This window comes from Bombina bombina, chromosome 5 (assembly GCF_027579735.1).
Source record: "Bombina bombina isolate aBomBom1 chromosome 5, aBomBom1.pri, whole genome shotgun sequence".
Classification (NCBI taxonomy): Eukaryota; Metazoa; Chordata; class Amphibia; order Anura; family Bombinatoridae; genus Bombina; species Bombina bombina.
The window spans coordinates 552,381,503-552,394,190 of NC_069503.1; the positions used below are offsets into that span (position 1 = coordinate 552,381,503).

Consider the following 12,688-nt stretch of genomic DNA (forward strand, 5'->3'; position numbering starts at 1 on the left):
CTAGCATTATCACAGTCTTGTCTAGAAGAAAAAAAAAGACTGAACATACCTTATTGCAGCCTAACCTGCAAACCGTTCCCCCCAACTGAAGTTTTCTTTCACTCCTCAGTCCTTTGTGAGCACAACAGTGCTAAAATCATCTTCCTCCCTGCAGAAATCTTCGTCTCCTTTCTGCTAGAGAGTAAATAGTACACACCGGTACCATTTAAAATAACAAAATCTTGCTTGTAGAAAATAAAAACTACATTTTTTTACCACATTCACTTTACCCTTCCGATTGCTTAGAGCCGGAAAAGAGAATGACTGGGGGTGGAGCTGGAGGGGGAGCTATATGGACAGCTCTGCTGTGTGCTCTCTTTGCCACTTCCTGTTGGGAAGGAGAATATCCCACAAGTAAAGGATGAATCCATGGACTCGATACATCTTACAAGAGAAAACGTTACTGTGCCTTTAAGAGAAAAAAACTAGCACTTAAACTGCAAAACAGTGAAAAAATACAGTAAAATCTTTGAAATTTTTACAGTGTGAATAAGGGACTAAAGCAGCATTGCACCCACTTGCAAATGGATGATTAACCCCTTAGGCCCCAAACCGGATTGAAAAACATTACAAAAACGTTAAAAATCAATTGAGCACCATGTCACAGCTCTGCTGAGGTGCCTACCTGCCCTTAAATACGATTTTGTGCAGAAATAACCCCTTTGAAATGGTTCTCAGATGCCAGAGGACTCTTCTAGGGAAGCTGGATGTCTCAGTCTGTATTAAAACTGCGCAGTTAGAGCGCTAAAATAGGCCCCTCCCACCATATACTGGATGTCAGAGGGGTCTTAAGAAAATACTCCTAGGAGTATCTGACTAGTCATGTGGAAACTAGGCCCCAAATAAAGACTTATCTCCCTCAGAGAAAAAACGTCCTATTTATTTGAAATCATGTAAACGTTTTGTCACTAAGCAATATGAATATTAACATGAGTATTACCCTGTTATGTAAGCATGATCCCAGTCACTGTTAAATCACTGCATCAGGCTTACCTCAAATACACAAGGCTCTGTCAGCATTTTCAAGAACTTATTCCTCTCTCTAGAAATAAAAATACTGAACATACCTCAAAGTTCTCCCATATTCATCAGTTATGTGTGAGAACAGCAATGGACCTTAGTTACAAACCGCTAACATCATCAAATCTCCAGGCAGAATTCTTCTTCTAATTTCTGCCTGAGAGAAAAACAGTACAACGCCGGTACCGTTTATAAAAAAAAATTTTGATTGAAGGTAAAAATAACAAACTCTTGATTGAAGGTAAAACTACACTAAGTCACCATATATCTCTTGATACTTCCTTTCTTGTCGAGAGTTGCAAGAGAATGACTGGGGGTGGCAGTTAGGGGAGGAGCTATATAGACAGCTCTGCTGTGGGTGTCCTCTTGCAACTTCCTGTTGGAAAGGAGAATATCCCACAAGTAATGGATGAACCCGTGGACTGGATACACCTTACAAGAGAAATGTATGTGCTTCTTACTTCTGTAACAATGCAACCCTGAAACTGGACATATTATCTAGGCAAGACTTTGCTATGCATGATGTAAAATATGAAAATATTTTTACTTGGAGACTACATACCTCATACGTCTTGGTCTCTAAATCTTTCATATGGTCTTCAGAATCTGGCATACTCTTATAATAAGCCATATTTCGCTTCATCATCTCATCATCTGGATGTTCCAGTAAAAAGGTATGGGCTGCAGCAATGGCCTTTGGCAAATTATTAGACTGAAAAAAGTAAGTAGATTACAGTGTTAATTCTTAAATATTTCCATGTGGACATTAATGATATATATATATATATATATATATATATATATATATATATATATATATATATATATATATATATATATATATATATGATAGATATATAGAGATATATATATTACATTACACATGCTCACCCTTTCAACTGCCTTCAGTGTTACAATTGAAGAAGAATTTAAGTTTATAGACTTTTTCCGTGCAAGCCGAGAAAACTTTAGTTTTTAACATGAATCTGCACGCCACACATTTCTTACATGGGAAGTTCCCCACTAATTTTTGTCTAGATAGCCAATTAGTTTGTGGAGTGACAAACTTGCTATGTACAAGTTTATCTCTTAAATTAGGGGCTCTTTTTGCCGTGAGTGATGGAAAATGCCCAATTTCTTTGGCCACATTTTCATCATTCAACAGAATTTTCCAATTGTTATTAATGATACGTTTGATTCAATTCCAGTGGCAGTTATACCTAGTCACTAGTCTAATGGAACCTGTATTCTCTTTCTCCTTCGGATAGAGGAGGGATTCTCTATCAGTTTCTTTCACAAAAGTATAGGCATTTTTTAGAATTCTCTTTGGATATCCTCTCGCCCTAAACCTCTCTGTCATACAAGCTGCATGTTTGTCAAATTTGACGCGAGACGAACAATTTCGTCGAAGGCGTAAATATTGTCCCTTATGGACAATAAAAATTAAAAACTAAAGTTTTCTCGGCTTGCACGGAAAAAGTCTATAAAAACTTAAATTCTTCTTCAATTGTAACACTGAAGGAGTGGTATATTTGCTAAACTGTGACTGTCCTTTTTATGTAGGAAAAACCAAGAGAATATTGAAAGACAGAATCCTTGAGCACAGGGATGACATAAAGAACAAGGTGAAAAACAGTAGTGTGGCTAGGCATTTTGAGTCCTTCCACAACAGTAGCCCTGATTGCATGAGAGTGCTGGGCATAGATAAAGGGATCACCAATGGTAGAGGGGGGGATAATGATAAAGTCCTACTGCAGAAGGAATGTAGGTGGATTTTCAACCTCTCTACCATTGGCCCTAAAGGTATGAACGAAAGACTGCATATGGCGTGTTTTTTGTAAAGTTGGTAACACAAAATGTTACAGTGATGTTAAGAAAACACTAACTACATAGCCATATATAAATACTTGAGATTCTACAACCTGTGTATTCGTTCTCATAGTTACTTATTGTTGAAAGAGAATGAGTGTTTTGAATATAAATTTAAAACTTTATATGTTAGAATATTTTCACCTCCCATATGGGCGGAGTTAGTTTGGTTTAAAGGTAGAACCAACACACGCTAGATCATACAGCCCTGAGGAAGCCCCGTCTCTCCTGTGACGTGGGGGTGAAACGCGCGTCGGCATTGGCTGACCAGTTCCACGTGACCTGAGACGCAGCGTTGCTGAATGGAACAGAGCGGTATGCCGTGGTGAGCCGCCAACTTTGAGTGAAGCAAACTTTGGAGTCTGGATCCTTATGTGAGCACTACAATCGGTGCATTGGAGTTCAAATAGATCGACTTGGAGAAAAAAAAGACAAGCGATTTTGGAAAAAGACAAGAAGAGAAGGGCGCCCACAGGTGTAGTTGACAGAGGGACCCGGATGTCTATACCCGGCGTTCTCCTACATCTCTGATAAGTGCCCAATATTTACATATTCTTGTTGTAAGATCATGAAGTTACAAGCTCAAGTGGTTGCAGTTGACAGAGGGATTTGTATATTGATTTAAAAGTCCTCCTGCATATCCGCTTGATTGCTCAGCTGCTAGCTTACTTCTTTTGCTCCTGCTTGCTGCATTGCATGTCTCCTTGTGTGCCGCTTGACTTTTGCTCATTATTACTTGCTTTGGCTCACTAAATGACTATCGCTTTACTCTCTAAAGCTTATTTCTTATAGCTTTCACAGAACTCACAACTTGGTCAGTATATGCATATTACTGGAACAGTTAAATCAGCAACATTGGGACTTTGCATATCACCGTTACAGTGGCTACCCATTGTAGCTATCATTGTAGCAATTATTCCGATACTAATATCATCTGTTGTTGAATTGCATTATACTGTGTACATATATCTTATATTGCATATATGAGAACACTCGGCTAACACAGTTTACTAAAACTTCTGTCTGTGTTATGTATTGCTGGTTTTTCATATATTCCATCTATAAAATTAGTGTAGATTATTTGCATATGCTATATGTACTTATTCTGTTGGTTCCTTCATCACTAGCGTTACTCAGTCACTTGGACCGGTCCAATTTTAGTGCAGTACATGTATGCACTTTTTTAACCTTTTAGGTACAGGTTGTTTGTGTATTTATATCTGTTGATTTTTTTGCTGAATCGGCACCCGGCGAGGTGCGTGAATTAAAAACCTTCTTTCCAAATTATACTTTGTGTTGCTCTGATTATTTTCTGGAAAAGAGTGCTGAAATCCCAGTCTTTTAAGAGGTTATATTATAAACCTCTTTTCTTTGTTCTCATTTTATATAATACAAATTGAATGGGTCTGCACCGGTTGTTTAGATTCCACTTATATAGATATGTTTAAAATAAGTGGGTATTAAGTGTTCTGTTACTAGAGCACTTTAAGCAACACTAAATTAGCAAATTTTCCATTCACAATTTCTTCCTTTTCAAAATATATATATATATATATATATATATATATATATATATATATATATATATATATATATATATATATATATATATATATACACACACATATACACACACACACACATATACATACATACATACATGTGAAGGGTTATTCAGGGATTCCTATCGCAAATTTTTGAAAAAAAAAATGGTTTGGAAATAGCAAATTGCTACTTCTTGTATTTATTGGGAAATACTAAACTGCATATTGGGATGATGGGGTGATTGGCTGCAATGCTTAACACTATCAATAGGTGTCAGTATATTTTTTACACACATTTATGGTGATGACTCTGCTGTAACTCAAAATATGTTGTTTTCTGCAGGGCTTGATACTAAGTTGCATAAAGTAGTTGCAAATGTTTAACTAAATAATAGAAAAATGAGTCAATACTTTTGAATGACTGCATTATTGATTTAATATAGTAAATGTATGTGCAAAGCACTACATTTTACCTGTTTTAATAGGAACCTGGGAATAGATGTTTTAAACATGGGGATTATGGGTTACACATGCCAAAGAAAAACATAATTTATGCTTACCTGATAAATTTATTTCTCTTGTGATTTATCGAGTCCACGGATTCATCCTTATTTGTGGGATATTCTCCTTTCCTACAGGAAGTGGCAGAGAGAGCACCCACAGCAGAGCTGTCTATATAGCTCCTCCCTTAGCTCCACCCCCCAGTCATTCGACCGAAGGCTAGGAAGAAAAAGGAGAAACTATAGGGTGCAGTGGTGACTGAAAGTTTAAAAATAAAAATATATATGCCTGTCGTAATAAACAGGGCGGGCCGTGGACTCGATACATCACAAGAGAAATAAATTTATCAGGTAAGCATAAATTATGTTTTCTCTTGTAAGATGTATCGAGTCCACGGATTCATCCTTACTTGTGGGATACCAATACCAAAGCTTTAGGACACGGATGAAGGGAGGGACAAGACAGGAACCTAAATGGAAGGCACCACTGCTTGCAAAACCTCTCTCCCAAAAATAGCCTCCGAAGAAGCAAAAGTATCACATTTGGAAAATTTGGAAAAGGTATGAAGCGAACACCAAGTCGCAGCCTGACAAATCTGTTCAACAGAAGCATCATTTTTAAAATCCCATGTGGAAGCCACAGCTCTAGTAGAATTAGCAGAAATTCTTTCAGGAGACTGCTGTCCAGCAGTCTCATAGGCCAAACGGATTATGCTTTTCAGCCAAAAGGAAAGGGAGGTAGCTGTAGCCTTTTGACCTCTCCGCTTAGCAGAATAAACAACAAACAATGAAGATGTTTGACGGAAATCTTTGGTTGCTTGTAAGTAGAACTTTAAAGCACGAACCACATCAAGATTGTGCAACAGACGTTCCTTCTTTGATGAAGGATTAGGACACAGTGAAGGAACAACAATCTCTTGATCGATATTCTTATTAGAAACAACCTTAGGAAGAAACCCAGGTTTGGTACGCAAAACCACCTTATCTGCATGGAAAATAAGATAAGGAGAATCACACTGTAAAGCAGATAGCTCAGAAACTCTTCGAGCCGAAGAGATAGCAACTAAAAACAAAACTTTCCAAGATAGAAGCTTAATATCTATGGAATGCATAGGTTCAAACAGAACCCCTTGAAGAACTTTAAGGACTAAGTTTAGGCTCCAAGGCGGAGCAACAGGCTTAAATACAGGCTTAATTCTGACCAAAGCCTGACTAAATGCTTGAACGTCTGGGACATCTGCCAGACGTTTGTGTAGTAGAATAGACAAAGCAGATATTTGCCCTTTTAGAGAACTAGCTGATAATCCCTTCTCCAAACCTTCTTGGAGAAAAGACAATATTCTAGGAATCCTAATCTTACTCCACGAGTAACCTTTGGATTCACACCAATAAAGATATTTGCGCCAAATCTTATGATAGATCTTCCTGGTGACAGGTTTTCTAGCCTGAATCAGGGTATCAATGACCGACTCAGAGAACCCACGCTTTGATAGAATCAGGCGTTCAATCTCCAAGCAGTCAGACGCAGAGAAACTAGATTTGTATGCGTGAACGGACCTTGGATTAGAAGGTCCCTCCTCATTGGCAGGGTCCACAGTGGAACCGAGGACATGCCCACTAGGTCTGCATACCAAGTCTTGCGTAGCCACGCAGGTGCTATCAAAATCACCGAAGCTCTCTCCTGCTTGATTCTGGCAACCAGACGTGGGAGGAGAGGAAACGGTGGAAATACGTAGGCCAGATTGAAGGACCAAGGCACTGCTAGAGCATCTATCAGTACCGCCTTGGGATCCCGGGACCTGGACCCGTAACGAGGAAGTTTGGCATTCTGACGAGACGCCATCAGATCCAATTCTGGTGTGCCCCATAGCTAAATCAGCTGAGCAAATACCTCCGGATGGAGTTCCCACTCCCCCGGATGAAAAGTCTGACGACTTAGAAAATCCGCCTCCCAGTTCTCTACTCCTGGGATGTGGATTGCTGAGAGATGGCAAGAGTGATCCTCTGCCCATCTGATTATTTTGGTTACCTCCATCATCGCTAGAGAACTCCTTCCTCCTTGATGATTGATAAAAGCTACAGTCGTGATGTTGTCCGACTGAAACCTGATGAATTTGGCTGCAATGAGCCACTCTGGCCTGTGGAAGTACATTCCCTGAGACAGGTTGTCCTGAGACAACCACCAGAGAAGAGAATCTCTGGTCTCCTGGTCCAGATGCAGTTGAGGAGATAAATCTGCATAATCCCCATTCCACTGTTTGAGCATGCATAGTTGCAGCGGTCTGAGGTGTAGGCGGGCAAAAGGAACTATGTCCATTGCCGCTACCATGAGTCCGATTACCTTCATACACTGAGCCACTGATGGCCGAGGAATGGAATGAAGAGTTCGGCAAGTGGTTAAGAGTTTTGATTTTCTGACCTCCGTCAGAAATATTTTCATTTCTACCGAATCTATCAGAGTCCCTAGAAAGGAAACTCTTGTAAGAGGGAAGAGAGAACTCTTTTTTATGTTCACCTTCCACCCGTGAGATCTCAGAAAAGCCAACACAATGTCCGTGTGAGACTTGGCTAGCTGAAAAGTCGACGCCTGAATAAAGATGTCGTCTAGATAAGGCGCCACTGCTATGCCCCGAGGTCGTAGAACTGCCAGAAGGGACCCTAGCACCTTTGTGAAAATTCTTGGAGCCGTGGCCAACCCGAAGGGAAGAGCCACAAACTGGTAATGCCTGTTTAGAAAGGCAAATCTGAGAAATTGGTGATGATTTCTGTGAATAGGGATGTGTAGATACGCATTCCTTTAAGTCCATGGTAGCCATATATTGACCCTCCTGGATCAGAGGCAGAATAGTCTGAATGGTCTCCATCTTGAATGATGGAACTTTGAGGAACTTGTTTAGAATTTTGAGATCCAAGATTGGTCTGAAAGTTCCCTCCTTTTTGGGAACCACAAACAGGTTTGAGTAGAACCCTAGCCCCTGTTCCTCTTTTGGGACTGGGCGGATCACACACATGGTAAGAAGATCTTCTACACAGCGTAAGAACGCCTCTCTCTCTCTCGAGAAACATGAAATCTCCCCCTTGGAAGGGAGTCTTTGAATTCCAGAAGATATCCCTGGGACACAATTTCTAAAGCCCAGGGATCGTGAACATCTCTTGCCCAAGCCTGAGCGAAGAGAGAGAGTCTGCCCCCTACTAGATCCGGTCCCGGATCGGGGGCTACCCCTTCATGCTGACTTAGAGGCAGCTGCAGGCTTCTTGGCCTGTTTACCCTTGTTCCAAGCCTGGTTAGGTCTCCAGACTGACATGGATTGGGCAAAATTCCCCTCTTGCTTTGCAGCAGAGGAAGCTGAAACGGAACCACTCTTAAAGTTCCGAAAGGAATGAAAATTATTTGTTTGGTCCTCATCTTATCTGATCTATCCGGAGGAAGGGCATGAACTTTCCCTCCAGTGATGTCTGAAAACATAATTTATGCTTACCTGATAAATTTATTTCTCTTGTAGTGTATCCAGTCCACGGATCATCCATTACTTGTGGGATATTCTCCTTCCCAACAGGAAGTTGCAAGAGGATCACCCACAGCAGAGCTGCTATATAGCTCCTCCCCTAACTGCCATATCCAGTCATTCGACCAAAACAAGCCGAGAAAGGAGAAACCATAGGGTGCAGTGGTGACTGAAGTTTAAAATTTAGACCTGCCTTAAAAGGACAGGGCGGGCCGTGGACTGTATACACTACAAGAGAAATAAATTTATCAGGTAAGCATAAATTATGTTTTCTCTTGTTAAGTGTATCCAGTCCACGGATCATCCATTACTTGTGGGATACCAATACCAAAGCTTAAGTACACGGATGATGGGAGGGACAAGGCAGGAACTTAAACGGAAGGAACCACTGCCTGTAGAACCTTTCTCCCAAAAACAGCCTCCGAAGAAGCAAGTATCAAATTTGTAAAATTTTGAAAAGGTATGAAGCGAAGACCAAGTCGCAGCCTTGCAAGTCTGTTCAACAGAGGCCTCATTTTTAAAGGCCCAGGTGGAAGCCACAGCTCTAGTAGAATGAGCTGTAATTCTTTCAGGGGACTGCTGTCTAGCAGTCTCATATGCTAAACGGATTATACTCCAAAGCCAAAAAGAAAGAGAGGTTGCCGAGGCCTTTTGACCTCTCCTCTGTCTAGAATAAATAACAAACAGGTGAGATGTTTGGCGAAAATCTTTAGTAGCCTGCAAGTAAAACTTCAATGCACGGACTAGGTCTAGATTATGCAAAAGACGTTCCTTCTTTGAAGAAGGATTAGGGCATAATGATGGAACAACAATCTCTTGATTGATATTCTTGTTAGAAACCAACTTAGGTAAAAACCCAGGTTTCGTATGCAGAACTACTTTATCTGAATGAAAGATCAGATAAGGAGAATCACAATGTAAGGCAGATAACTCCGAGACTCTCCGAGTCGAGGAAATAGCCATCAGAAAAAGAACTTTCCATGATAGAAGTTTGATATCAATAGAATGAAGAACTTTAAGAACCAAGTTTAAGCTCCATGGGGGAGCAACAGGTTTAAACACAGGCTTAATTCTAATTAAAGCCTGACAAAATGCCTGAACGTCTGGAACTTCTGCCAGACGCTTGTGTAAAAGAATAGACAGAGCAGAAATCTGTCCCTTTAAAGAACTAGCTGATAAGTCCTTTGTCCAAACCCTCTTGGAGGAAGGACAATATCCTAGGAATCCTAACCCTACTCCATGAGTAATTATTGGATTCACACCAATGAAGATATTTACGCCAAATCTTGTGGTAAATTTTCCTGGTGACAGGCTTTCGTGCCTGTATTAAGGTATCAATTACTGACTAGGAGAAGCCACGCTTTGATAGGATCAAGCGTTCAATCTCCATGCAGTCAGTCTCAGAGAAAGTAGATTCGGATGATTGAAAGGACCTTGTATTAGAAGGTCTTGTCTCAGAGGCAGAGTCCATGGTGGAAAGGATGACATGTCCACTAGGTCTGCATACCAGGTCCTGCATGGCCACGCAGGCGCTATCAATATCACCGATGCTCTCTCCTGTTTGATTTTGGCAATCAGTCGAGGGAGCAGAGGAAACGGTGGAAACACATAGGCCAGGTTGAAGAACCAAGGCGCTGCTAGAGCATCTATCAGTGCCGCTTCTGGGTCCCTGGACCTGGATCCGTAACAAGGAAGCTTGGCGTTCTGGCGAGACGCCATGAGATCCAGTTCTGGTTTGCCCCAACGGAGAACCAATTGAGCAAACACCTCCGGATGGAGTTCCCACTCCCCCGTATGAAAAGTCTGACGACTTAGAAAATCCGCCTCCCAGTTCTCTACCCCTGGGATATGGATCGCTGATAGGTGGCAAGAGTGAGTCTCTGCCCAGCGAATTATCTTGGAGACTTCTGACATCGCTAGGGAACTCCTGGTCCCCCCTTGATGGATGATGTAAGCCACAGTCGTGATGTTGTCTGACTGAAATCTGATGAACCTCAGTGTTGCTAACTGAGGCCAAGCTAGAAGAGCATTGAATATTGCTCTTAACTCCAGAATATTTATTGGGAGGAGTTTCTCCTCCTGAGTCCATGAACCCTAGAAGGCTGGCGTCTTGGACAGATGGACCCGAGATAACCACCAGTGAAGAGAATCTCTGGTTTCCTGATCCAGATTTAGTAGAGGGGACATTTAATACCACCACGGGGCACGGAATGGAGTGAAGAACACGGCAAGCATTTAGAAGTTTTGATAACCTGGACTCCGTCAGGTAAATTTTCATTTCTATAGAATCTATCAGAGTCCCTGGGAAGGAAACCCTTGTGAGAGGAGATAGAGAACTCTTTTCTTCGTTCACTTTCCACCCATGCGACCTCAGAAATGCCAGAACTATCTCTGTATGAGACTTGGCAATTTGAAAGCTTGACGCCTGTATCAGGATGTCGTCTAGGTAAGGAGCCACCGCTATGCCTCGCGGTCTTAGAACCGCCAGAAGTGAGCCCAGAACCTTTGTAAAAATTATTGGGGCTGTAGCCAACCCGAATGGAAGAGCTACAAACTGGTAATACCTGTCTAGAAAGGCAAACCTCAGGAACCGATGATGATTCTTGTGGATTGGAATGTGAAGGTAGGCATCCTTTAAGTCCACTGTGGTCATGTACTGACCCTCTTGGATCATGGGTAAAATGGTTCGAATAGTTTCCATCTTGAATGATGGAACTCTAAGGAATTTGTTTAGGATCTTTAGATCCAAAATTGGTCTGAAGGTTCCCTCTTTTTTGGGAACCACAAACAGATTTGAATAAAACCCCTGTCCTTGTTCCGTCCGCGGAACTGGATGGATCACTCCCATTACAAGGAGGTCTTGCACGCAGCTTAGGAATGCCTCTTTCTTTATCTGGTTTGCAGATAATCTTGAAAGGTGAAATCTCCCTTGTGGGGGAGAAGCTTTGAAGTCCAGAAGATATCCCTGAGATATGATCTCCAATGCCCAGGGATCCTGAACATCTCTTGCCCACGCCTGGGTGAAGAGAGAGAGTCTGCCCCCTACTAGATCCGTTGTCGGATAGGGGGCCGCTCCTTCATGCTGTCTTGGAGGCAGCAGCAGGCTTTCTGGCCTGCTTGCCCTTGTTTCAGGACTGGGTAGGTTTCCAGGCCTGCTTAGATTGAGGAAAAGTTCCCTCTTGTTTTGAAGTAGAGGGAGCTGATCCTGCACCTGCCTTGAAATTTCGAAAGGCACGAAAATTAGACTGTTTGGCCCTTGATTTGGCCCTGTCCTGAGGAAGGGTATGACCATTACCTCCAGTAATGTCAGCAATAATTTCTTTCAAACCAGGCCCGAATAAGGTCTGCCCCTTGAAAGGAATGTTGAGTAATTTAGACTTTGAAGTCACGTCAGCTGACCAGGATTTAAGCCATAGCGCCCTACGCGCCTGGATGGCGAATCCGGAATTCTTAGCCGTTAGTTTAGTCAAATGAACAATGGCATCAGAAACAAATGAGTTAGCTAGCTTAAGTGTTCTAAGCTTGTCAATAATTTCAGTCAATTGAGCTGTATGGATGGCCTCTTCCAGGGCCTCAAACCAGAACGCTGCCGCAGCAGTGACAGGCGCAATGCATGCAAAGGGCTGTAAAATAAAACCTTGTTGAATAAACATTTTCTTAAGGTAACCCTCTAATTTTTTATCCATTGGATCTGAAAAAGCACAACTGTCCTCAACCTGGATAGTGGTACGCTTTGCTAAAGTAGAAACTGCTCCCTCCACCTTAGAGACTGTCTGCCATAAGTCCCGTGTAGTGGCATCTATTGGAAACATATTTCTAAATATAGGAGGTGGGGAAAAGGGCACACCGGGTCTATCCCACTCCTTACTAATAATTTCTGTAAGCCTTTTAGGTATTGGAAAAACATCAGTACTCACCGGCACTGCATAGTATTTATCCAGCCTACACAATTTCTCTGGCACTGCAATTGTGTCACAGTCATTCAGAGCAGCTAATACCTCCCCAAGTAACACACGGAGGTTCTCAAGCTTAAATTTAAAATTAGAAATTTCTGAATCAGGTCTCCCCGATTCAGAGACGTCACCCACAGACTGAAGCTCTCCGTCCTCAGGTTCTGAATATTGTGACGCAGTATCAGACATGGCTCTTACAGCATCTACGCGCTCTGTATCTCGTCTAACCCCAGAGCTATCGCGCTTGCCTCTCAATT

At 41.8% G+C, this 12,688-nt stretch overlaps 1 protein-coding gene across 1 annotated transcript in view; it reads right to left on the reverse strand.

The window, feature by feature from the left end:
* CRTAP (cartilage associated protein) overlaps positions 1-12,688 on the reverse strand; it is a 601,161-nt gene that overhangs the window by 532,644 nt on the left and 55,829 nt on the right. Inside the window, exon 2 of the mRNA XM_053714506.1 lies at positions 1,622-1,771. Coding sequence (XP_053570481.1) covers positions 1,622-1,771 — 150 coding nt within the window. The remainder of the gene's footprint in view (positions 1-1,621; positions 1,772-12,688) is intronic.